This window comes from Eretmochelys imbricata, chromosome 13 (genome assembly GCF_965152235.1).
Source record: "Eretmochelys imbricata isolate rEreImb1 chromosome 13, rEreImb1.hap1, whole genome shotgun sequence".
NCBI classification, from domain to species: domain Eukaryota; kingdom Metazoa; phylum Chordata; order Testudines; family Cheloniidae; genus Eretmochelys; species Eretmochelys imbricata.
In genome coordinates this window covers 16,075,540-16,102,198 of record NC_135584.1, presented here as the reverse complement: position 1 = coordinate 16,102,198, position 26,659 = coordinate 16,075,540, and the positions used below count along the sequence as shown (strand labels likewise).

The 26,659-nt window shown below is 42.8% G+C and overlaps 1 protein-coding gene across 4 annotated transcripts in view; it reads right to left on the bottom strand.

Moving 5' to 3' along the window:
* Positions 1-26,659, bottom strand: part of RIPOR3 (RIPOR family member 3) — a 69,504-nt gene that overhangs the window by 32,881 nt on the left and 9,964 nt on the right. For 3 of the 4 annotated variants that reach the window (XM_077832413.1, XM_077832414.1, XM_077832415.1), the window contains exons 2-7: positions 10,589-10,717; positions 6,087-6,233; positions 3,368-3,446; positions 2,536-2,559; positions 2,329-2,382; positions 432-581 (exon numbers count right to left, since the gene is read on the bottom strand). In XM_077832413.1, coding sequence (XP_077688539.1) covers positions 432-581; positions 2,329-2,382; positions 2,536-2,559; positions 3,368-3,446; positions 6,087-6,233; positions 10,589-10,689 — 555 coding nt within the window. In that variant the 5' untranslated portion in view covers positions 10,690-10,717. The remainder of the gene's footprint in view (positions 1-431; positions 582-2,328; positions 2,383-2,535; positions 2,560-3,367; positions 3,447-6,086; positions 6,234-10,588; positions 10,718-26,659) is intronic. The other variant, XM_077832416.1, reaches the window with a different exon arrangement.

Sequence of the window (26,659 nt, the reverse complement as noted above, 5' to 3'; positions counted from 1 at the left end):
ACCTACCCAGACTTACTCACACAGTAGGTTACTAACTATGACTCCCATTAGAAGTCAATGGGAAGACACCCCAAACACACACCCCCAGTAACTTCCTATGAAAGCTAGATTAGGCCCTAATGTTACAGATCAAATTCAAGAGACTTTATATGCACCCTTCATTAACACATTTGGTTGTAAGCAAACAACCTGCATTACCCTGTGAATTTCACTGCATATTAAGCGGGAAGTTAGACAGCAAAATACTTTTATAGAGGAAGCTGTGAGTTGTAGCTGATGTTATGCATCTTCATCTAATTTTATGTTACATTCGAAGCCCAGGCCACAGGAGAGCCAACAGTTCAGAACAGCATGTCTTGGTACAGTATCCACTGCTTTGAGTTTAGATAGAAGAGTCAGTTCTTTGTCACATGCTTGAGGAGTTCTCCTACCTCTGTGCATTCTTGGAGGTTCTTATAAAGTTCTACCAGGCTCTCTCTGGAGGCTTTAGTGGAGGGAGTCAAGGAGAAGGCATGTTTCATATTAGAGGCCCCATCTCGCAGCCTGCACTGGATGCAGTAAGTTTCATATAGTTCTTCTACCTTTAATAGAAAAAAGGACTCCATGTTTTACACCACTCTGGTGTCGGTTTCCAATTTTAGTGAGTTGAGGGAAGTAACATGAGGAATTTTAGTTTGACGTTTCCCCTTGTAAGAGAGCAAATCCCATCGTTCTAGCACCGACTCGTACCCCCTACTCTTATAAGAAGCCTTTTTAACCAAGTGGATCCAAGATTTCAGACGGAGAGAAGAGTGAGTGAAGGATTAATCCCACCAGCTAAAGATTTTTTGATGTTTCATACAGTACAAGAAAAGCATGCTAATGAGAGGGTCCTACATAACCTTGAAACATGTCACTGTTAACAGTCTGTCCCAGGTTTAAGGCCAAACACTTAAATAAAAGTTCATTTCCAGCCAGCAGCAACAAAAACTACTAATCCACCACAGAGCCTGAAAGTCTCTAATTAGTTGTTCTGCAGATAACCTTCAGTTGATCATTTAGAAGTTATGGGTAAATAGTTTCTTGGGGGTATTGTTTTTCTGCTGTTTTAGCTACACGGGCTTCCCTACCTCACTTTGTTTTGTCTACCACTGACTCCAAAAATCTGCGCAGAGAGCCAAGTTTCTTCCAGCACTACTTCTAAAGAGCTAGGGCACCAGGCTTTGGAAACCACCATCACCAGATACAAGACACAGAACATGTAGACCTAGAATTCTATCCAAGGTACTCAGTGTGGTAACGTGAGCCTTGTATCTGAGGGCCCTGCAATCTTTAATGCTCTTCTCCTCACAACATACCCATGAGGCAGGGCAGTGCTATTATCTCCATTTTACCAACGGTGAACTGAGGTACAGCAAGGCTAAGTAACTTGCTTAAGGTCACACAAGAAGTTAATGGCAGAACAGGAAATTAAACCTCAGTCTCCCAGGTCCTAGACTAGTACCATAACCACTGGGCCATCCTTCCCATCTCCAAGTCTACACGGAGGAGGCAATCCACAGAGTCAATGGGAGCATGTTGAGGTGGCTAAAGATGGGGCTGCTCTATTTGTTTAATCTCATAAAGTGACTATATAGGGAGACCTATGGCACTGATGCTTCAGTGCTAGCCCAGAGAAAGGCTCTGCTTACTCAAGCTAACCAATCCTTACCTACATCCAAATCATGTTAGAATGGCCTTAAATGGGTGTGTAGGATACATCAGACTCTCAAGTGTGTGTTTAGTGAGGGCATGACTCAAACCAGGGATATCCAGAAAGCAGGTTCGTTCTACTGTTAACTAAGCTACGAGGCATGGAGGGTGAAAGGAGACATGGTTTAATCTGGGGATGGACTAAGGGTGTAGGGGGCAGCCACTGAATTCTGGGTTGGAAAACACACACACACACACACACACAGAGCTCCAAGTATGTAAGAGAGATTTTTGAGCCCTTCAAATCAGACAGGAGATTGGCAGAATCCATTAAGTGCCACCACGTAGGCTTCCAGGAAGCAAAAAAAAAAACCACACAAAACGAAAAGAATCACCCTCTACAACTCCTCCCAACAACACCTTTCTTCTGAATAAGCTAGTAGGATATAGAAACTGGTTCTGCAGGCTGAGGCTGGGCTGTGCCCAGGATTCAGTCTGAATAGAGCCAAACAAAAAAAAAAAAACCCCACTCCTCCTCTTCTCTTATGAAAGCTAGTTCCCCTCAAACAAGATATCATGAAAGTATTTTCTAAATCATAATTTTTATATAGCAGTGTAAGTCTCCTATACACAGAATATAAATAGAGCACCCCTTACCTTGCTTATATGAAATTCCAGTTTTCTGATGTACCTTTCAACAGAGCGAATTTGCTTTAGAAAGGGAAAGATTAAAAGCTATTTAAACATTCACATAATATGGCATTAAATTATTCAGTGATCATATAGTATCAGTGCTTGCACTTCACTGTTCATTGCTTTCTGTGACATGTCCATCCCTACCCCTCCAAAAGAATGAGTACTTACCTTATCCAGATCATAATAGAAAGCCTGAAAGACAATGAAAGACAAATATGACAAGTTGCCTGTGAATTCATTTGCACATATTGAAGACATTTCCAAATCTGCTGCAGAACAACTGCCCATGCTGCACCAAGTCCTTGTTTGGAGAGTTACAACGTTGTAAGCAGCATTGTACAATACAGTGGGCAGATAGCAAGGCCAACATTTTCAAAAGTACCCTCTGCGTTTCAGTGTCTTGACTTTTGGGTGCCCATACTGAGGCACCTCAAGTACGATTTTTCAGAAATAGTAAGGATTTGAAAATTGGTTGAGGTAGGTGGGAGGTTTTTGAATCCTTTATCCAGCCTTGGAAGGTTACTTTGTGTTCCCAAGGACAGTCCCAAATCTGAGTCTGAAGTGCTTTATACACCTTAGCACTACTAATAGCAAAGATTTTGTTGGGATTTTTGTATGTGGCAGAATCAGAGTTGCTTGGACCCACTTATCAATGTTTCACCAGTTTTGCCTAATCTTTATTTCTCCTCAGTTTCTAGACACAGCCAGGCATGTATATTACTTCCCAGATAATAATCAGCAGGCAGCTACCATCCCAAAAGGGAAGGAGTGCAAGCCGGGAACACAGCAGGATACTGAGAATTAAGACTCCTGGATTCTTTCCCCACATCTAGCCTTGACTTACTTGGTGAATTTAGCAAATAGGTATAATACTAGCCTCTCACTTTCAGCATTAACAAATGGAAACCCCTTTGAGTCCCAAAGGCAAGAGACAGTGGTTGTTTTTAAAACTCTGCCCTCTTTAAACCATCTAAGCGATTAAAACAGAGAAGCATCTTACCAGTCTGGAGTTCCTTTTTGTATCTTTGTGTCGAGCAGACAGATAATCCAACTCAGCCTGATGCACTTGCAGGTATTCACTGGAGAGGAAAAACCCAAAAGTGATATTTTCTTCTAGCATGTGCAGTAGGATACTCCCAGGGAGAAGTTTAAGAGGGCCAGGGGGAGGGAGGGAAGAGAGAGATTTTCTGAGCCCCCACGTCAAAAGTAGCCAGAGGTTGGGAAGGGCTGAGCTTGTGCAGCTGAAGGAACAGTTGGAAATGGGAAGGGGAGCCATGGCAGCTGGAAAACAAGATGGGCTTCACGTGGGTTAGGAACTGTTGCCCTCTTCCTTGCTACCTCTCATCCCCAGGTATTTCCTCATGTGCCCTCCAAGCTGCAAGAACTTCCTGTTCTGTTTCCCTCACACCGAGAACACAGCCAGAGCCTCGTTCCAAGAGACTTGTTTTAGATTAAGTAAAACAAGAAACAGCAAAAGTGCAAGTGAGCAGGCACAGCATGCAGCTCACTGCAACAGCCGCCATCTTGGGACAGGCTGCTCTGAGGCATTTAAAGGAGGAACGGGACCCAGGAGACTCCTAATGCTGAAAAGTGCTGTACGTAGGAAACAAAATAGTACGTCTCCTTATGCCCCCACTGTATGTCTGTGTGCCCCTGCTCTCCCAGCAGGACCCTCCCTGCATTAACTTTCTTCCCCTCAGGACAACCCTTTACCTGCACAAGCCACAATCCCTTCAGAGGAGCCCTCATGTCTGGGCCTGCTCCCATGTCTCACTACCTCCCCTTTGCTTGGCCACCCACAGTGGGAAAGCAAGAAGTGGGAGAGGGAGGCGTCTCCCAGCCTCTGTCTCCCCTTAGAGGGGGAAGGTGGCTTTGGGCCATGCTGCTGGCCTCCTGCTCAGCTTCCCAGAGAAGCACTGGGGTAGGGAAGATGGTGTTCTGCAGCTCTGTGCTCTTTGTACCCTTGTGGCTGGAGCAGTAGCTGCCATTTGAGGAGGGAGGAGCTGCAGAGCTGACTGAGAACTGAGCAGCTCATTAGCCAGCTGTAGCTCACAAGGCCAAAGGATCGTGACACTGAACACTTCAGCCCTCTGGGCCCGATTTTCAGAGGTGCTGAGCATCCTCAGCTCCAGCCAAAGTCAATGGGAGCAATCAGTACTCAGTCAGCACCTCTTAAACATGCCCTTTGTTTATCTGAGCAGCTGGGGACTGAATGCCACCTTTGCTGTCCCCTAGAGCAGCCATCGGCTCCTTCCTGATACTACCGTTGCTTTCCCCTTCCCCATTAAAAAGCAGGGGCCTTACCCTGCAAAGTGTTGAGAACTCAGCAGTTATCGGCTTCAGTGAGCCCCATGGCAGCTCCCAGAAGACAAAACTCCTCCTGAGCTGAACCTCTTCCAACTTTGTTTTAATTCAGAACAGACCTGAGTAAGTCTATTTTCCTCTTTTGTATTTAAAGAGCTGTAGACAATCACCTTCTGAAAAATGCTGCTTTACAAGACACAGAACCTGAGCAGCTTGATGTGTTTATGTTAAGCAGCCTGCACTTTTCCAAAAATACACCAGAAGAGTCATTTATTTTCTAACTATTATGAACACATTCCTGTTAATACACAAAAAGTGACTCCAGCATTCAATTTTCTTCTCTCCACACTTGCTGATAACAGCTCAATGCAGTGGTAGTCAGAGTTGGGTTTTTGTTTTTTAAAGTCATTTTAGGTTTTAGCAGCATTTTAAGATGCTCAGTTGGTGGGGAGGCACCCAGAAGGGTCATTAGACTTAAGAGCTAGTTGCTGTTACTACCTTAAAACAAAAAACATTCCAGCAAGAACAAATGGATTTAGTTTGAATCTGCTTAAAATTTGGCCTTTAAATTATTGGATGCAGCTGTTTTCTGCAGGCAGCTTTAATTAGTTACTCAGTTCTGCAAGGAGGTTGCAGGAGTCTGACTGTGCGATGTTCCTCACAGAATTGGGACAATAACTCTAATCCATCTGACAGTTTAGTCTCCCCAAGCCCTAATAAAATATCAGTGTCAAATCTATTCTTTTTTCTAGGTTTAGAATTTTTATTGTTAATTTAATTCCATTAACTAGTCACTGGCGTAAACTTTTAAAGACTAAGACATTACAGTCCTCGAGGGAAGCCAAGTGTGTTTTAACTATGTGAGACATAATTAAGAAGTTGAGGTGTTTACGTTTAGGACAAATAATTTCAGTACTTTTTCTCATGATGTTCTTATCTTAAAATCCCATGGTAATAAAATCCTGGAGATGTCAATGTTATATTTGAAGGAGCTGCGTGCCAGCATGGTTCCCACAGATTAGAAGCACTGAGAGGAATTATAAAGCCACACGAAGGTTATGATGATTTCATTTACTCTTTGTCTATTCAGCAATGGCCAGGTACCTAATGAAGTTCCTAGAGCTCCATGCTAGACCTATGGATATCATGGAGTTTAACTATTACCATTAATAGAAGCAGGATAAAATCCTTGGCGTGAGGGAGGATTTGGTCCCAAATAAATTTGTTTGCCACTAGGTAGTGTATTTACTAAGGGCCCAGTTCTGTATCTAATTAAGACAATAGGAGCTTTGCCATTGATTAGAAAGGTTACTGTATTGGGCCATTAAGCTAGAGTATAAGGAACAAAGTTTTTGCAGTAACAGAGACACTAAAGAAAGCAAATTCCAACAAATTAATACTTGAAAAGTCCTTACTTAAGTCCTTTCTTCAAAGCTTCAAAAATTTTCTTCACCTGCTGTGGTTTTGGATCCCAGATAACAGCCCCTCTCTGCAGGGACGGATACATTTTGGAGGATTTCACAGACATTTTAGACCTCACTGAATTCCTGCTGAGAGACTTTCTGTAGGGAAGGGGGAAAAAAAAAAAATCAGCACCACCTCAGAGCTGAAAGAAAGTCTCACACATATAGCTACTACAATGCTAGTTACAGAGCTGTTCCTGCAAGCTTTTACTCAAAGGAGCAGTCTCACTGAAAACAGTGGGACTACTTAAGTGAGTAAGGGAAAGCAGGATCAGGACCTGTATTAGAGCCATAATAGAGAGCCATTCAGTGTTTGTCTTTAACACATCAAAGCCAAGAAATGGCTACAGCTCACTGGGATGAGAGGCCAAAGGAAGATAGAGAAGATTAGGTTATGAGTGTTAACTTTGAATTTCCTGGCTTCAAGGGAGACCACTAGGAGTCAAGTGTGTCTCTTCTGTTGTTAATTTATATTAAACACACAATGTCCCATTATTTTGGGGAACCAGAAAGGGATCATTATTATATACTACTGATTCACAGACTGCCATTCAAACACTGAGTAATTAATCCTTGTGGTCTGCTCACAAAATAGCTTATGCTTATGCCCTGATCCTGTAAACACATTCATACAAGTAGCCCTGTTAAACATAACAGGGCTACTCAAACAAGGTAGGTTTGTAGAACTGGGACCCAATTGTTATTATCCAGAGAAACTAAGGCAGGGTGTTTGTGGGTTACTCAAGGTCAGTAAAGAAGTAGGGTCACAGTCAGGATTAGATCTCAGGCACTGCTGTTCTCCAAATTTCACTAATCCCCTGACAAATGGTCCACTCTCATCAACTAAAAGGTATCCACTAAATCACTGATTCAGTGGTTCTCAAACTTTTGTACTGGTGACCCCTTTCACATAGCAAGCCTCTAGGTGCGACCCCCCCACTTATAAATTAAAAACACCTTTTTATATATTTAACACCATTATAAATGCTGGATGCAAAGCAGGGTTTAGGGTGGAGGCTGACAGCTTATGACCCCCCCCCCATGTAATAACATAGTGGCCCCCTGAGGGGTCCCAACCCCCAGTTTGAGAACCCCTGGATTAAACACTTAGGGATCATATACATGATTAAAAGTATGTTAACAGACCAGATCAGTTCTGGGCTATTAGGCAGTCTAGCAAAGATATGTTATAAAAGGACTTCAGAAATAGCTGCTGCTTGGCTGCTCTCAACATCTGTTTAAATAGTCACTCATTTATATTTTGAATCTGAAACATGCCAGCAGTCTACCAGGCCCAGATTATAAAACGATTTAAAAAAAAAGGGGGGAGGGGGGAAGAGGAGGGAAGGGGTTCCTAACCCAAACTGGCTATCTTTTTAAAGCAAATCAAAATCAAATCCCACTTAGCTCAGAAATTCTGTAAAAAGTCATTACATAATAGGCCTGCTGTGCAAATATGAAGAACAATAGCATCTGTAGTCTTTAGTCATATACCTGTGATGGGTAAGCAGAGCCCAGGATAGGCTTTGAAACCACTGCTAACACTTATCTCCTGTTGATAGATTCCTGGCTGGTTTACCTCTCTCTTTATAGGCTCATAAACCCTGATTATTTGTAGCTGGTTTAATTAATTCCCCCTTCTATTTGCTTTAACTTCCTCCTTTAAACCAAGCCTTTATTTGAGAAAGTTACTCTAGCGAAATTCCCCACTCCTGACATTTATTCATATTGTGTCATTGGGTTGAGTTGAGGCTCCCTCAGCTTTAGAGTGCTGAGTAAATCCTGGATTGGACGCACCTGGGGAAATGACAAAAATCTGGATTCTAGAGGTGGCCCATTTTATAATTCATGGGCTACCATAAAGAATGTGCATGAAACTCAAGGTGTGAGGAAGGATGGCCTGGGGATTGGTTCTATCTGTATCACAGGCTTGCTCTATGATCCTTGGGTAGGTCCTTCAGTTAGGTGCCTAAATATTTTCAAGGAGCTGGGCTTTCTGTGTCTTAATTTTCCCCATTTTACAGTTGGGAATAACAATATTTATCTCCCTTACAGGGTGTTGGGAAGCTAAGTTAATTAACGTGCCTAAAGCATTTTGAGAGCTTTAGATGGAAGCTGGTATAGAAATGCAATGTATGGTCAGTGTGTGCTCAGAAGGGAGTCTCCCTGTGATCTCCTACTGTGTCATTCTAAAGTGCTAGTGAGAGATTATGAAGGGAAAGGCAATGAGCAAATACGTTCACTTTGCTGGGGAAAGTCCTCTGGTGTTTACAATGTCTTGCTCTTAACACTTAGCATCATCTCAAAATACTTTCTTAAATGTCTGAATCCTCATTCCTGAGCAAAACTTTCCTCTATTGAAAGAGTTAAGAGGCAATGGGATTTTGCAAATAGGAAAAAAATGCATAAAGGCTGATTGTTTAGAAATGCTTTATAGCCGAAAGTAACAGAGTAATCTTAGGGGAAATCTAAACTTGCTTATTTGGAGCTTTCTTAGCCTGCTGGAGGTGATTTGGTTATAGAAACAGCTGTTCAACTCTTTTCCTGCTAGACTCCTTCCTTGTAAGAACTCCCACTATGTATGTCAAGCTCAAATCCGTTTATGTAATTTACTGTCTGTATTTTTCTCGACAGTTTAGTTATCAGTGTGACTTTAGACATCTGACTTGTGCTAGGACTGTTATTATGCATGTTCCATAATAAATTTTATGAAGTCATGTGCAAAGACTTCCAGATTAGATTACCAACCTGTGTCAGGTTCTCATTTCAACTAGTAATTTTATAAATGCTGTGTTTGGTGACAAGGTTAATTAGTTTGTTCAGTGCTTTGAAAATACAAAGTATTGTATAAGAAGTGCCAGGTGCTTTACTGAGATACAAGCAATTACTCTCAAGGATTGCTTTAAGAAGTGGAATACTTTTAGTGACATATTTTTCAGCCCTTCTATATGATTCAAATCAGTTCCCTTTTGGTATTTTTCTGGGATATGTTGACAGCCAGAGCTGATGACAATCTTCCATTTATATAGCATTATTATCCTAAAAACATTTCACAGATTATATAGGAATCACTTAATTCAGCACGAGAACATGAGCCACTCTTGGGTGGAAGTGGCAGCTATTTAACACTACCTAGCAATGTTACACAATAATTTAGAACAATCAGTAAGATTACTGGACCACACTGATGATACGGTCCTGAGACTGAGAGAACTGGGTTCTAGTCCCAGTTGTGCCACTGAATTGCTGTGTGACATTGGGCAGTTCCCGTAAGCTTTTCTGAGTAGCAGCCATGTTAGTCTGTATTCGCAAAAAGAAAAGGAGTACTTGTGGCACCTTAGAGACTAACCAATTTATTTGAGCATAAGCTTTCGTGAGCTACAGCTCACTTCATTGGATGGATGAAGTGAGCTGTAGCTCACGAAAGCTTATGCTCAGATACATTTGTTAGTTCTAAGGTGCCACAAGTACTCCTTTTCTTTAATCTTTTCTGTGCCTCTGCACACCCTTTGTCTGTCTTGTCTATTTCAGCTGCAAGAGACCTTCTCTGTCCCTATTATAATGGCATCCCAATCTCATCTGGGGCCTCTAGATGCCATTTAATATAAATAACTCCAGGAGGAATTTAGGTATGATGAATGTAATTACCTCAGTGAGATTTTAACCAGGATCTAGAGCTAACACCCTTGTTCTACTGAAAAGTGCCATGAGATTTTTAATGACTATAAGGAGTCAGGAAGTTTTACGTCTCTTCTCATAGATAGCATTGGCACAAGCATGTTAGTCACTACTACGCTGCTGGGAGAGAATTGTTGCTTCGGTACAGACTCAGAGCTTCAGTAGGGGGGTTCTTCCCTCTAACACCAATGCTTGCAGCACTCGGTGTTCTCTTTGGGATCCCAACCAAACATGGATCTGTCACAACTCTGCTTTTTGTGTGAGATGTGAGCAGCTCCCTTTGAATTTCCATCCATGTCCTTTAAATCAGTATCTAGTGGCAAGTTTGCAAATAGATTTTGCAGGTATTGCTTTGTAAGTACAATTTTGCCCTTAACACGCCAGACCCATTTTAGGGGAACTCAGCTGTGCTCTTCCTGCCAGATGGAAGAATGATCCATACAGTCTGATCTGCTTTTGACTCTGCAGAAACGTTGGGTGACATGATAACGATAAATAGTAATTTACACGCACCTTCCATCCCAAAGCAGTTTGCAGACTAAAATTGATATGCAAACTAAGAAGAGGTTGCTTCATCCACCAGTGAAGTGCAGCCATCTCTAGAGCATGATGAAGTAGCTGTTTAACAGTGCACAACAACAGTACTTGTCCATTTAGGACAAAAAATGTAAGGCACACCTTATGCAGGGAGGATTTAGGTTGGCAAGTGTTGACCTGTGTCTAATATCTGACTGCTCAGGGTGCATATATTTGTTTTCACTTTTTATTCTACTTACGCTAGTTTTCTGCTTTGCACTGTGCTGAATCCAGCAAAGGAGCAGCTCCTGCTGATTCCACCCCCATCGCTGGGAGAGACAAATGTCAATTTCACTGACATGATAACTGCTCAGGAAGTCTGTCCCCTCCTGAAATAAACAGAACAACAGATGAGTCAAAACCTGCTTGGCAGTTCAGATTAAACCAGTGCTGCACTGCAGTGAGGAGAAACCACTGAGCAATACAGCAAGCACTGGAGTGGCTAGAAGAAAAGATCTGTCTGCTGAACACATTTTTCTCTCTCACACAATATAATTAATAAACAACGGAGTCATCTGAAACACACACACACCCTCAGGTATTGGCTGATTGGTGTAGCAAACTCTAGACCTTATCCTATCAGAAGCCAACTGCTGCAGAAGCCAGTGGGGCTGGAGGGCTCCCAGTACCTCATCCACTACTTCCTACAATTTGCAACAGCCCTACTGTCGAAGAAGGAGGTTGATGCAACCCATGAACTCCCAAGTCAGTCTGGGATACCAGAACAGTACTCGGGCCCCAGTCCTGCAAGCAGGGACATGAAAACAGAGCCCTGCATCCATACAGAGCCCCATGGAAGCCAATGGGGCGCCACATGGCTGAAGCGTGTGCACACACACCCTAGCATGGAGCTAATGGCAGGATCGGAGCCCTCGTTTGTGGTGCTTGAGCCCATGGCAGAACTTTTTACATCAGTAAAACTCAGGCTTGTTCTCCCTTTCTGGCGAGTTTAATTTCCCTGGGATCCCTCACTTCTGTTTCCCATCAGTCATACTCTTTTGTTTCCTGGAGAATTATGTTCTCCACTGTATATGTATAGAATTCATACTGTAATACAAGTAACAGACACATCCACAAAACAGCTGTAGAAAATCATCCTAGGCAGTTAATATACAGAAGAATTCCCCTCCCGCCCCCCCCCCCCCAGGCTGGTGTAATGTAAACACCATAGCTAGCAGCTTTGCTTTCTTTTTTTTAATGGGGCCATGCAGAGGGCCAAACCTTGACATCTTCTCTCCATTCTTACTCTCTCCTTACTCAGGCAAAACTCCCACTGAGGTCAGTGGGGAATTTTTGCTTGAGTAAAATGTGAGAGCCAGAGCATTCCCTTCTGCAGAAATATCCGCGAAAGAGGAGAACACCACAAGGATGCCCTCATGGACTTGTGACCAAATTACTCCATGGGGGAAGAGGTATGTGCCTTGCACTGTGGAATGAGTTCCAGAGCCAAGATCCCGCAAGCTTAGTGTGCCTCTGCTGTGGCTCCCACCTCAGCAGCATGGCTTCACTTAATAGGACAGCAGTCTTGGAGTCCAGAGAGCAGGGTTCTATTCTTGACTCTACCAAGTGGTTTGCTGTGCAAATGCAGGCATGGTACCTAACCTCAGTTTCCCAATGGATGAGTAGGAGGATACTGATCCTCCTGGAAAGCGCAAGTGCTTTACGTAGGAGGGATGAGAGATTTTGAATGTGTCTCCTGAATTCTAGGCTAAGCTAAGGGCCTTCCTAGTATTAGGCCTCTAAATATTATCTGCAGCAATAGTAACTATATAAATAGTTCACATAACCATGCCCATATATATTTTTCCATCTGATCATGTGAACCTGCATGAGAAGTGAACATTTTACCTGCAGCTTTTCAGCTAATTGTTGCCTGTACTACTTGAGTCCTAAGACTTCTAGGTCCCTGCATGTTTCACTGGCTTGTCCAGGCTTTGGGGAGTTCATGAGTAAGCCAATAGAAAGCAGATGAAAGGTGTTAGAACAAGATCCAACAGTCAAGCAGCGGGGCCAAATAGCCTGCTTTGCAAGAGTCATTCAAGGCAAAAGGGCCTGGGCGCTAAGTATCTTTTCTCTTAGTACATTGAGCTCCACAATATCTCAAAGGGTCTCATTCAATTCCTAGTGAAGTCAATGGAAACCCTCCCACATGGCCGCTTTAGGTGTGCCCCACTCACATTTTAACCAGACACCATGGGAGTTTTGTTTTTTTTGGCTGTGAGTGGGTGTCTGGTGGCCATCACTGTGTTTAAGGTTGCATGACAGCTTTCATTCTTGCCTACAGTTTTCAGAAGCTCATAACTCTGTGAACAATCAACAATTATGGTGATCATCGGGCTGAAATAAACATGCAACTTACTGAAAAATGTCATTGCCTAACAAGTCATTAGGGAAGAAACAAAAGGAATGGCCTTGTGATTACTGCCTGCATACCCCATGAAAGCTGGACTGGAGTCCTGGGTCCAGTCTTCCACTCCCTGGGATTGGGAGTCTGACAGTGGGGTGGAGAAGTATGGAGGAGAACCTTGCCTTATTTTATTTACTTCTCAAGCCGGTTTGGTAATGGACATTAAAGAGCTCTTAAAGAGAGATTCGCAAGCTTTGAGGGAGGGGGTAATAAACCACAGACAAAAGGAGGGAGACTTGTGGGGGTTGGAAGGTTGTGAGAGGCCCCGTGCAGAAAGGACTTGCAGGTCTGAGCCCTAAATTTGAAGGGCTAAGAAGTGTGAAACTTACAGATCACAAAATCACACTTGATGCTGTAACTAAACTATACTTCAAAAAACCTTGGGCCTGATTCTCTTCTCAATTATACTGGTGTAAATCAGGTGACACTATTGAACTCCAAGGAGTTACACTGGTGCAAAGTGGATATAAATGAGAGGAGAACCAGGCCTTGTGACTCATGCTCAGCCCTGAACTTAAAGAAACACTGTCAGGCTTATTTAAACTCACATGGGCTCAATTCTCAGCTGGATTGAGTATGTCCCTTTAGTTACAACATTTAGAGTTATATTTCAAAGAAAATCACTGGCAGGACTTGCAAAAACAGAAGCTTTTCTCATCAGAATGAAGGGGAACTGAAATAACCTCAGAGAAAACATCATGGGGGGTATTTTTTTACTTTGAAATAACTGTGATAAAGTCAAATCATCTCATGGTACAAAAAATGTTTACATATTTTTGGTGGTGACCCAGAGACCTCATAGCTCAGTTCACACTTCTGACTACAAGGCCTTAAGTAGGATATCATGGTAGCATCTTTTTTTAGCAGGGAAGATTTATAAACACAGTTCTCTAGAAGAGGCTCACAGAGTTTTGCAAGCCAGTGTGTCTATATAAAGTGCTGAACTGCATTACAACTGCTCCTGGAAAAAAGCACCTGGCCACATCTCAAACCAGTTCTTCCCTTAAGTTAGGAGTAGCTCAGACAAGGACTTCCAGCAAAACTTAGCTGAAAATCAATCTCAGAAGTTTACTAACCTGGTAATCTCTGCTGGATGGATCAATGTCTTCAAATCTCAAAATTTTGGGAGTTAACCCTTGGGGTCAGACTCAGAGGTACTTCTCCAATCACAGAAGTCCCAGAAAGCATAAGATGTGATGACAGCAGCTGAGTGGGGCCCAGCACATGTAAAATACCAGACATCAGACCAAATGTAAGGAGCCTGCTGCTGGGTGATGGAATAGTTAGGGGAATACATCTAAGGGCACTAGAAGGATTGGGCTGAGAGGAAAAAGGACAGGGACTGAGAGTCTAAGGGTATGTCTGCACTACAAAATTAGGTCAATTTTATAGAAGTCCATTTTTAGAAACCGATTTTATACAGTCGATTGCATATGTCCACACTAAGCGCATTAAGTCGGCGAAGTGCGTCCTCACTACCGTGGCTAGCATCAACTTACAGAGCGGTGCACTGTGGGTAGCTATCCCACAGTTCCTGCAGTCTCTGCTGGCCATTGGAATTCTGGGTTAAGCTCCCAATGCCTGATGGGGCAAAAACATTGCCATGGGTGGTTTTGGGTACATGTCGTCAGGCCCCACCTCCCTCCCTGAAAGCAATGGCAGACAATTGTTTCGTGCCTTTTTTCCTGGGTTACCCGTGCAGACGCCATACCACGACAAACATGGAGCCCGCTCAGCTCACTGTCATCGTACGTCTCCTGGGTGCTGCTGGCAGATGCGGTACTGCATTGCTACACAGCAGCAGCTCCTTGCCTTCACAGTAGATGGTGCAGTAGGACTGATAGCCAACATACGTCTCCTGGGTGCTCCTGGCAGACCTCAGTGAGGTCTATCGGGGTGCCTGGACAGGCATGGCTATTCTCCTCTTAGAGCACCAAATGGGAGCCAGAGACTCCAGGTCATTCTCTTCTTTAAGTTTCATCTCATGGAGATTCAGTCCTGCCTGGAATATCATGCGAGCTGGAGGCTTCTGCCTTGGGCTGCTTTCCCAGCTGGCAGCAGCACGCGGTTGCACCTACCCCAGCCTACCCCTTGCTCCCATGGCTCATGAAGCCTGGACAGTAGTAAGGAGCAGTTCAGCTATAGGCTGAGCAAGTGCAGAATGGTGGTAGAACGTGCTTTTGGATGTTTAAAATCTCGCTGGTGCCGTTTGCTGACTAGGTCAGACCTCAGCGCAACCAACATTCCCATTGTTATTGCTGCTTGCTGTGTGCTCCATAATATCTGTGAGAGTAAGGGGGAGATGTTTATGGTGGGGTGGGAGGTTGAGGAAAATCGCTTGGCGTCCGATTTTGAGCAGCCAGACCCCAGGGCAATTAGAAGAGCACAGCAAGGCGTGCTGCACATCAAAGGGGCTTTGAAAACCAGTTTCATGACTGGCCAGGCTTCGGTGTGATAGTTGTATGTGTTTCTCCTTGATGCAAACCCACCCCCTTTGTTGATTTTAATTCCCTGTAAACCAAACACCCTCCCCCTTCGAAATAAAGTAGCTATTGTTTTGAAATCATGCATTCTTTCTTTATTAATTAAAAAAAAATGAGATAACAGACAAGGTAGCCCAGGTGGGGTGGGGGAAGAGGGAAGGAGAAGGCCACATTGCTTATTGTAGCCACACTAAAAATCAAACTGTTTGAATGACAGCCTTCTGTTGCTTGGGCCATCCTCTGGAGTGGAGTGGCTGGGTGCCCGGAGCCTCCCCCTCCGCGTTCTTGGGCATCTGGGTGAGGAGGCTATGCAATGTGCGAAGGAGGGTAGGCGGTTATACAGTGGATGCAGCGGGGGTCTGTGCTCTTGTTGGCTTTCCTGCATCTCCAACAGATGTTTCATCATGTCCGTTTGCTCCCCCAACAGATGCTTCATCATAGATTCATAGATTCTAAGGTCAGAAGGGACCATTATGATAATCTAGTCCGACCTCCTGCAGAATGCAGGCCACAGAATCTCACCCACCCACTCCTGCGAAAAACCTCTCACCTATGTCTGAGCTATTGAAGTCCTCAAATCATGGTTTAAAGACTTCAAGGAGCAGAGAATCCTCCAGCAAGTGACCCATGCCCCATGCTACAGAGGAAGGCGAAAAACCTCCAGGGCCTGGAGGAAATATGCCCTGGACGAAAATTCCTTCCTGACCCCAAATATGGTGATCAGCTAAACCCTGAGCATATGGGCAAGATTCACCAGCCAGATACTACAGAAAATTATTTCCTGGGTAACTCAGATCCCACCCCATCTAACATCCCATCACAGGCCATTAGGCCTATTTACCATGAATATTTAAAGATCAATTAATTACCAAAATCATGTTATCTCATCATACCATCTCCTCCATTAGCCTCAGCATCGTGTCCTGCCTCCGCTCTTCGCGCTCACTTAATTCTTTCTTGGCCTCTGCCACTGAATGCCTCCATGCATTAAGCTGTACCTTATCAGTGCAGGAGGACTGCATGAGCTCAGAAAACATGTCATCATGAGTGCTTTTTTTTTTCACCTTCTAATCTGCAATAACCTCAGGGATGGAGATGATAGGGGGAGCGTAGAAATGCTCTACACTCTACGATTCTGGGGGGACTGCATGGTCCTCTGTGCTGCTGAGTGCTGCTGAGCTCGTCACGCTGACCAAACAGGAAATGAAATTCAAAAGTTCCCGGGGCTTTTCCTGTGTATCTGGCTCGTGCATCAAAGTTCAAAGTGCTGTCCACAGCGGTCACAATGGAGCACTCTGGGATAGCTCCTGGAGGCCAATACTGTTGATTTGCGTCCACACTACCCCAAATTTGACCCAGCAAGGTCGATTTTAGCACTCCTCCCCTCGTCGGGGAGGAGTACAGAAGTTGATTTTAAGAGCCCTTTAGGTTGATGGAACGGGGTTGGTTGTGTGGACACAGTCATTTTTAAATCGACCTAACACGGCTAAATTCGACCTAACCCAGTAGTGTAGACAAAAGCCTAAGTCTCCACATTTTGTTGGGGCTTAAGCAAATCTCCCAAACTGTCAGAGATTAACTCAGTCAAATGTTAAGTGTCTGATTTTGCTGGATTGAGATTCTAATTCCCTCATAATCAATTTTGTATTTTTTGATTTAAGGGAATAAGCTAATTTGTCCCAATTTTAACAACTTGCAATGCCGCAAAGTCACTTTAACCCTGTGCTGCACCGTGCTCATATAACCAGACTACAGGACCAAAGGTTCCAATATACTCAGCAATAGGTACTAAAACTCAGCTCAGGTTGCCTGCAGTACTCAGAATCTGTTAGTATTAGGATATTCCTAAAGCCAAACTACCCTCATCCCCCGCAAACAAAAACCTGGTTTCTGTTTGTGTTTATGCCTAAACTTTTCCGACCCTAGTCACATTCTTGCTTGTTTCTGGGCACAATAGTTTCAACAATTTTATGAGGAAAATATGACTCATTGACTGATTGCAAATATTTCTACTGATGTTTTGTCCTTTTAAACTAGTAGTTATGGTTTTTTAAATGACTCCAAGAAATTTATTTGCATTCATTATACTATCGCTAGAGAAGGCTTTAGTGCCTGTATAAAATAGTAAAACATCCCATTTCTGTTCATTAAAAGAAACACACTTGCTTCCATTTAGTGTATATCTGAAAACAATTGTACTTGAGTTTTGCTTCCTGCAATAAATTGTGGATACATATATTAGTACTTAGATCTCTCCTGACCTGTTTGTGCCAACATATCAGATGGCTACTTATATAATTAATAAATATTTGCACCCACAGTTCATTGCATGCAACAAAAGGTGGGCCTCAGCGATCTACAGCTACAAAATACTATCCACAAAAATGGAGGCCAGATTGAGCTCAAGATGAATATCAGGCCTTAAGTATGAACATCATCTCAGATCCCTAATAGTGTAGACTGAGAACATTCTGTGCCATCCTTCCATAATGTTGTAATATGAGACACAAGTGACTGAGCAGAGGATGTGTTATGTCACTGGTGTACTTTGTCTTTTACTTTGGATGTTAACTTTGTTAGACACATAGTACCCAAAAAACTTTTTTTTTTTTTGGTCCTACATAGATCACTCTAAATTTGTCATATACTGCTTAATGCTTACTTTTCCCTCTCTTTATTTTGATTACTACTAGTATTTATTATTCCTGATAAATTATTTTGCTTTAGCTGTATGGTAGTGGCATTGACTGGGTAGGATACACAAGGCACTCTCTTTCTTCAGGTTTGTGAAAGACAAAGGGAGTAATTGTATTTTGTCTTATCACAATTTAATCCTTTTATGCAGTAGCCTCAAGTGTGCCCAGCACTTTACATAAGGAACTATGTCTCTGATTCTGAAATTGGATCAACATATGCCAGCCCCTGTGCCCATTTGGAGCTTTGTGGCTGTCAATGGGGCTTCACATGAATCTGCCTACAGTAAGTACATGGATCAGACTTATGCCTGCTGCACGCTGGCCAGACAAACTGTGCTGGCAGGAATGGTTTCTACACCATCTTTAACCAAACTCAATCTCCATTATAGATGGAACCAAAACTAAGTAAAGAGAACGAATTACCTTCTGGTAATATTTAGTCTACACCTAGAAAAGGTTTGCCGATATAGCTAGCTATACTGGCAAATCGACCTACTGGAGGTGCAGCTTTTCTGGCAAAAATGTGGTTTTGCTGGCATAGCTTATACCAGTTTTTAGAACAAAATACCAGCAAAAGGCTTTTTGTGTGTGTGTGTCTTATCCCCTTGCCCCCAAATAATTGCATGTACACTAAGGCTTTCACTAGTATAAAAATGCCATTAAAAAATCACACCTCCGTCTGATATTATTCTACTGTCAAAAGTTTCTAGTATAGACCTGGCCTACATCTCATTTTGCAAATAATGCTTCGTTTTGCTCACATCACATTCATATGATCAAAGATTGTTTTCTCCCCCTCATTAATTGAAAAGCTTGGGAACAATGGACTCCAACACATTTTGTAGAGAGACTATAGGCCTGATCCTGCACCACTGAGTTGAAGGGGAGCTTTGCCATTGACTTTCAGTGAGTACAGATCAGGTGCTAAATACACATTCTTAGATTTAGGGCCCAGTCTTGCAGTTCTGGGACACATGAGTAGCCTCACCTAAATCCCCATGTCTACTGATGTATGACAGCTTCAGAAATCAGCCGTTAGTTATTTTGAAGCAAGCAAACTAAACAAAAAATTAAGGCTCCATTTTACATACAACATAGTGTAAAATCCACTGGGAAAGTACACACTATATGTAATCTCTGCTCCCAAGCATTCTTTAGAGAGACCACTGACCTCAGTAGCAATGTCTCCTTCACTAGATACTTTACTGGATAAACATTCCAAATTTATGATTAAAAAACTTAACTTTTCAACTTTCCTTTTATATTATTACCCAGTCATGGCAATAATATTGTTAATGTCAGAACTAAAGAACCTTTCTCTCGTTATTTTTCTAGAGCTGGAAAGGCCATTTTAACTCCTGGAATGGGAATGTCATCTTTTTAATCCTTTCTCATAGGGACATTTTCACACAGCATTATGTATACTGCATACAAATGGACTTCCTTTCCTCAAGCGTATACTTGCCCTTGGAAACTTACAGATATAAGGAAGTGCAGGACAAGTACAGAAAGGTCACATGCCATTCAGTTTTAGTCCAAAAGATCTAATTGATAGACATAATTATTTTGGCACTGAAGCTTGTTGTCTCAGACTGGCAAGCAAAGCATGAACCCAGGTTTCCAAGAAAGCTGGAGGTAAGACATCCTTACAGACTTCCACAAAGAGCTTGTAAAATGTACAATTTTTAATTATTGTTTTTGGTTTTTAATCAAAGACTGATATAATCCCTGGAGCCAATGGGAGCAGAGTTAGCACAACACGGAGAGCTTTAGAAAATCCCACCCCAATCCACTCAAAGTTTTGCATCTTGCCTCTAACATGTTGAGGATCAAATTCTGCTTCTTCCCCTCTGCACCTTCTCTACCCCACACTCCCCAGGAGCATAATGCAACATAGGCAGCCAGACTGGCGCAGTCTGCTGTGCAGGATGTGGAGAGCCTGTCATAGAGCTGTGCTTGGCAGCAGCTTGGCATGACCAAGCTAAAGCTGTCTGGAGAGAGAAGGTATCCAGTGGCTCTGTGACTACACAGATTCACAAGCCAACCACCCCTTCATGCCCTGAGGCTGAGCAGTGGTTACAGGGCAATTCTGCTACAGATCCACAGCCTGTAAGGGGAAGATTTTTTTTTACACCAATACCCATACACATGCTGCTGTGGAACTCCCTGCCCCATGCCAGTTTCACTCAGGCCCTAACAGACTTCTAGGTATAAGGTAACATTTTCAGTAGTGCCTAGGAGACATAGGAGCCTAAGTCCCATTTTCAAAAGTGAGTTAGGTCTGTAGAAGCCCAAGTGTCATTGAAAGTCAGTGTGACCTAGACTCCTAAGTGCCTAAATCATATTGACTTTGAGTTGGGCCCCTAAGGGCCTACTTCACTTTGGCAAATGGGACTTAGGCAGTTTTGAAAATTTTACCCATAAAATATATTTAACCCTTAAATATCTATTTTAAGACCAAATATCTGAAATCACTTTCTCCTTTATGCCACTCCCTCAGGCATATTTAAGAACACATTAGACTGGTTTATCATACAGCTGAGCCCCACCCACACTGGCTAGCTTCAAGAGTTTAAACCCAGCTCTGAGGGCACAGCAGATGGGGCCTTACACAACTTCCAAGAGCCAAATTCAGGGCTCTTTGTTTGCCCTGCACCAGTGCATAGCATCACAACCAGCCCCCTCAGACAGCTATCCCTGGGCTGCATATGGATCTGTGAGATAACCAGCTGCTGCAGGGAAAAAGCACAACCATGATCTCAGGCCCAGCCTCTCAAGTACAATGTGACCTGCTTTTCAAGTAATGTATTCAAAATGCCATTGCATTTCTAATTGGCTTCAGTCTAAGCACATAAAGCCAAATTCTTCTGCCTGTGACACTGGTGTGAATCCAGAGTCAGTGGAATTACTCCAGATGTACACTGCATTCCCTGACAGCAGAATTTGACCCCTATTTGAACATGATCTGGAAATCATTTTTCAGGAGTGGGAGGTGTAGCTGTTAGTTTTGAGGTTCACTTTGACTCTCCCCCTAGTGGCAGGATATTAGATGGTTGAAGCAGAAAAGAGAAGTTACAGGCCACATGCTGGCTGTAAAGCTCCCACTTCTTCCAGCCAGACTGTTCGCCAGAATCAGGGCAGGCAGTAAATCCCACTGTTATTTTTAAAGTGCTTTGGGAATATTATGGCAAGAATCGGTTTGGATTTAACCACAGGCCCTGTGCAGTTTAGTTCCCTCCCCGGTGTTTGGCATACTTATGTGGCATGCTCATTCATCCACATGTTGAGTCCACAGTTTGTGGGGTGGCTTCATGCCTGCCTGTATCAGGGCTCCACCCGTGGCACTGAGGTGTCGCTGTGAGGCTGCTCTGGCACCCTCCCTGGAGTTTTGCTTTCTTCCTCAGGGAAAGGCAGGGAACAATCCATCCATTACCGGCTGATTTACGAGCTCAGTCCCCGCTGCTTGCGCCTCTGGTTTCAATTTCAAGCTTGATGACAAACTTTAAAGCCTGAACCAGGGATTCTGGAATGCACCAGGCTCTACACACTAGCCTGACTCATAGCTTGTTCTGCTTTGGCAGAATCTGAGACTGCAGTTAGATGGATTCTAATGAATACTTTAAAAAAATCCTACCAAGAGAATAAGCAGATGGAGTTGAGAAAGTGAACTATTTACAAGCAACAAACAGCCCTTTCTAGTTCTGATAAGGAAAGTCTGCCTAACACTGATGCGCTAAATTCTACAGCCACTGCCACAGATAAGCTCCCTTTGTCAACTGGGAAATCCTGAGTATTTCCGTCAAACATCTCTCCTGTAACACACTTCTCCTTTCCCCTCAGCCCACCCAAGTGCATGCCTGTACAAATGTAATAAACAGGCTAAGTGCATGTGATTATGTCTCCCTCTAGTGGCTGGTCCCAGAGGCTACAACAGCCTGCTACTTATTCAGAGCAAAACTTCCCCTGTAGCTCTACTATGAAAGCCCTGGGGCTTTAGGGCTCAGACTCTCCTGGTTCTTTTAACCCCTGCTGGAAACCATGGTGATGTAATGTACCATGGGCACCTACATATATGTGCATACACACTGCAGCCAAAGTGGGTAGGTATGCCTAAGCAGTAATGAAGTTTGATGTTCAGCAGCATGAGGTGCCTTTCATAGAATATCAGGGTTGGAAGGGACCTCAGGAGGTCATGTAGTCCAATCCCCTGCTCAAAGCAGGACCAACACCAACTAAATCATCCCAGCCAGGGCTTTGTCAAGCCGGGCCTCTAAGAATGGAGATTCCACCACCTCCCTAGGTAACCCATTCCCGTGCTTCACTACCCTCCTAGTGAAAAAATGTTTCCTAATATCCAACCTAGACCTCCTCCACTGCAACTTGAGACCATTGCTCCTTGTTCGGTCATCTGCCACCACTGAGACCAGCCAAGCTCCATCCTCTTTGGAACCCCCCTTCAGGTAGTTGAAGGCTGCTATCCTCCCTCACTCTTCTCTTCTGCAGACTAAATAGCCCCAGTTCCCTCAGCCTCTCCTTTAAATATCTCCAAAAGGCCAGCTCTGCAAATCACACTATATGGGAATTTCTACCAGGACAGACTTCTGGCAATATAAGAAGGAGCCATTATACTTCTCATTTAGTCTTGACATTATAAAACTAGCCTCCCTTGCTAAAGACTCAGGTCCAGATTTTTAAAGGTATTTAGGAGTTGTTGCGCTCAACATCGTAATACCTAACTGATTTAGAAGCCTAAATCTCATTTTCAAAAGTAATGCAGGCACTTTGGAGTCTAAATCTCAATAGTCAATGGGATTTTGGCTTCCTTTTGCCATTGAGATTTAGGCTCCTAAATCATTTAGGCATTGCAATGATGAACGCAGCAAGGCCTAAGTACCTTTAAAAATTTGGATCCTAGCCATTATGACAGCCACATGACCAAGGCTTTAATCCCTCAAGGACCCCAGGACACTTGGTGTGATGGGCAGCTAGTAAGGCCATGGGAGATGTGGGATGTACAGTACATTCTGCCATTCCACTCTTGCTCCCTAGAAAATAATGAGTCTGATAAAACCGGGTTAGTCTCCAGAAGCACATGGCAGACAGAGAAATGGAAATGAATACAAAACATCAGGTCACTGGGAATGGAGTTACTCTATAACTTGTCTTTGTCGACAGCTAAAGCTAAATGATTTCCTTAAGGCACAATCCAGTGAAGTTCTGAGTGATGATGGAGTTACAAAAAAGAGGTCAGCATTTTCACAAGTGATTCTGGGTGCCCAACTTGAGGCACCTTAAAGGGGGCTGATTTTCAGCAAGTGTTGAAAACTCACCCTCTGCGAGTTAAGTCCATTTAAGGCATGTCAAGTTGGGCACCCAGAAGTTAAGGGTCCCACAAATCATTAATCATTTTTGGAAATTTTGCTGGGGACAAATTTGGCCCAATATCTCTTAAGACAAACAGGCAAGCCTTGAAAAGTTACGATTTCTAATGAATTAGGGGTGGAGAGGTCTAGTCATTGGCTGTTGCAGTACTAATCTCTGCCATTATGTTCTGTGTAACCTGTTTTCTCTGCTGACACACAAAGGCTTCCCAGCCATGGTATCTTCCTTACAGGGGACAATAAGGATCTCTGCCAATACAAGGGTGTGTTTGTGTTTTTTGCCCTTTCATTTCTAGCACACCAAAGCATTGTTCCTATCCAATCTTGGCACACAAGCTTTTGCCATTTGTAGCCCATATTCTCTTATGCTGTTACTCCCTGATTTTATTTGGTTTGGTTTGGTTTTTAATGAGATGAAGTTTGCAAATGGCCCACTCCAGCTCTTATAAACCATTGGTTTTAAATGGCCAGATTTAGAGATTTTGCAGGGGAAAAAAACAGTCAGTAACCACACAGCTCTACTTAGAAACAGATGTTTTACCCCTTCTAAGATGAACTAATGAGGTAGGAGTCTGGGAAGAACATGCCAGATTCAGTAAAAGTTCTGTCCAGATTTTGAATTACTGAGAGCCGCACAAGCATGGTGCTTCCAGACTAGGTGGCAAATCCCCAGCTTGTGCAAACTGTTACAGTTCTATTGACTTCAACGATCTGCCCCTCTGAGTCATAGATCACATCTAAACTAGACTGCAGGCCCAGCCACAGTGACCTAAATGCTACTCACCTAATTTACAAAAGTATCCCATTGGCATATTTCACGTAAGTGAGGGAAGCAAAGCTTGGTCTTTTAAGGGGAACATCACTTCAGTAAGCCAGATCCTCAGCTAGTGTAAACTGGCATAGCTTTATTGAAGTCAATGGAGCTACACTGATTTATACCAGGTGAGGATCTGGCCCTGCACCTGGTTTGCATTTAGCAGGCAAAACAAGGACTCTAAAGCCTATATTTCAAAGCAGATCATCTAGGGTCAGATGCAACTAAAACTCTGACTGGCTATGGAAATCTGGCCAAATGTAAAATTCTTTAAACTACTTCTGTGCATCAGTTGTGTCTTAAACTATAAAGTATTTTCTGCTTCTAATACAGCAACAGGTAAGGTTTCCAGGACACTACCACTCTGCCCAATCTTGCTCCCATCAAAGTCACTGGGAGCTTTGCCATAACTTCAATGGAAGACCTCTGTAATCATAAGCTGGCTTACACACTGGAAAAATGCATTAGTTATGGGCTTCTATAGAAAAGATGCATCACCATTTTCCCTCAGATTCATAGTTTAGAGCCTGCCTAAAATCCATCCAGGATCTGTCTTTATAAATTTCTTATTGACCTGTTCACTAATACTACAGACTGGGACTTTGACAAGAAATACTGCCTGCTCCATTAGAATGTAACAACAGCAAAAGAAATATACAGCTTTGTGAGGGTGAAGGAGAGGGAGGATGGGAAGGGAACAGAGTCTAGCACAATGGGGCCCTGGTTCTGGATTGGAGCATCTAGGAGCTAACATAATGTAAATGATTAATAATGAAAATAAACATTGGTTGGCTCAGACCCTTTTTCTACTCCTTGCCCCAGAGCTTATTTTTGTGATGGATGTAGCTAAACAAGGCCCACCTGAAAGAATGCTTAATTGCAAACGATCCACACAAAATGAAATACAATAAATTATATCGTAAAGGTTATACACTTAACAAGATCTTAAAGCATGGTGACTTGGGAAGCAGCGGCTAAAGGAATATTATCTACCAGGATGCATGACCTGGAATTGGGTTGGGCCAGTAATCAGATAAAAAGTTATTTTAAAAAATGTGCCTTTTCTTTTTGAAGTAAAAAGACCTGAAAGATTTGTTTTTAATATATTTTTATTCTGCTCTTTATTTTTAACTAGAAATTCAAGCCTTGTCTAAAAAAGAAAAGGAGTACTTGTGGCACCTTAGAGACTAACCAATTTATTTGAGCATAAGCTTTCGTGAGCTACAGCTCACTTCATTGGATGCATACTGTGGAAAGTCTCTAAGGTGCCACAAGTACTCCTTTTCTTTTTGCGAATACAGACTAACACGGCTGTTACTCTGAAGCCTTTTCTAGTCTGTTATTTCTGGAAGGACATTACAGGCTCCAAAAGAGTAAATCTGAGCAGTTGTGAGTGGTCAGTCTTTTTATAATTCTTTGCAGGGTTGTTTTGTTTTCGTTAATATCTATTTCACTCAAACATCTGACACACAGTTGGGAGAAAAGATATCTTTGTGAAAGATTCAACGCCCTTTGCATATTCAATTAAGCACTGAGAAAAGTTCCCCATGCTATTTCTCTGGTCCTCCAAGGAATCCTCTAATAAAAACAAGAAAGACAAGATTTGATGTGCCTGATACTTCCAAGGTTATAAAACGAGATGAAAATAAAAGTTTATTTACAAAACTTTCTTGGACTTCTTTACATATCAAAGAGAAGCAATAGAGGGCACAATTTCCTCCACAGATTCCCTTTAAGAAGCAAAGAAATGGTAATTGACCTCATAAACTATCATTTAAAAAAAAAATCCGAGCAAACTGGTGAAAGAATTGGTTTTCTGGGGGTCATTAACCACTGTGACAGGAAACTGGACTGGAAGGAACTGGCTGTATAGTGCCTCATCAGCCAGCACATACTCTTCTGCTTATCAATGACTACCAGTAGCAAGGCGACTGCCAGAGATAGAAAGTTCACAGTGGTGTCAGACTCTTCTAATCATTTTATCAGTATAAATCACCCAAGACCCAATTTAAGAAGAGTCTAAGAAACAAGAGAGTCAGTTACGGAGAAAGAAGGAAGGAACATAACTGGAAGTCCTGGACAGAGGTTGCTGGCAAATGGATACAGTGTTTTCATCAATGGAACCAGTTAGGATCAAACCACCTAAAACATTTATTTAAAAAGCTGAAACTATTTTTAATGTACTTTGAACTATTATGGGTATCATCAGCATAAACTATTAGGGGAACATACGTCAAAATGGCCTTGAATTTTGTGCACACAGTCAATAGCACCTTTGTCCCCAAGTCCTTCAAAATCTATAAACCCAATTCTTAACTCCTTTCAGCACTCAAAACTCTCACTGCAACCAACAGTTATTCACAGTATGGTCACTGTTTGGCTTTTTAAGAATCCATTCTTAGACCTTGTCTACAGTAGAAAGTTTTGTTTCTTTAACAATACAAGTGTAGTTTTGAAAGGTCTCAGAGCCCTGCACATTACAGGTCCTGC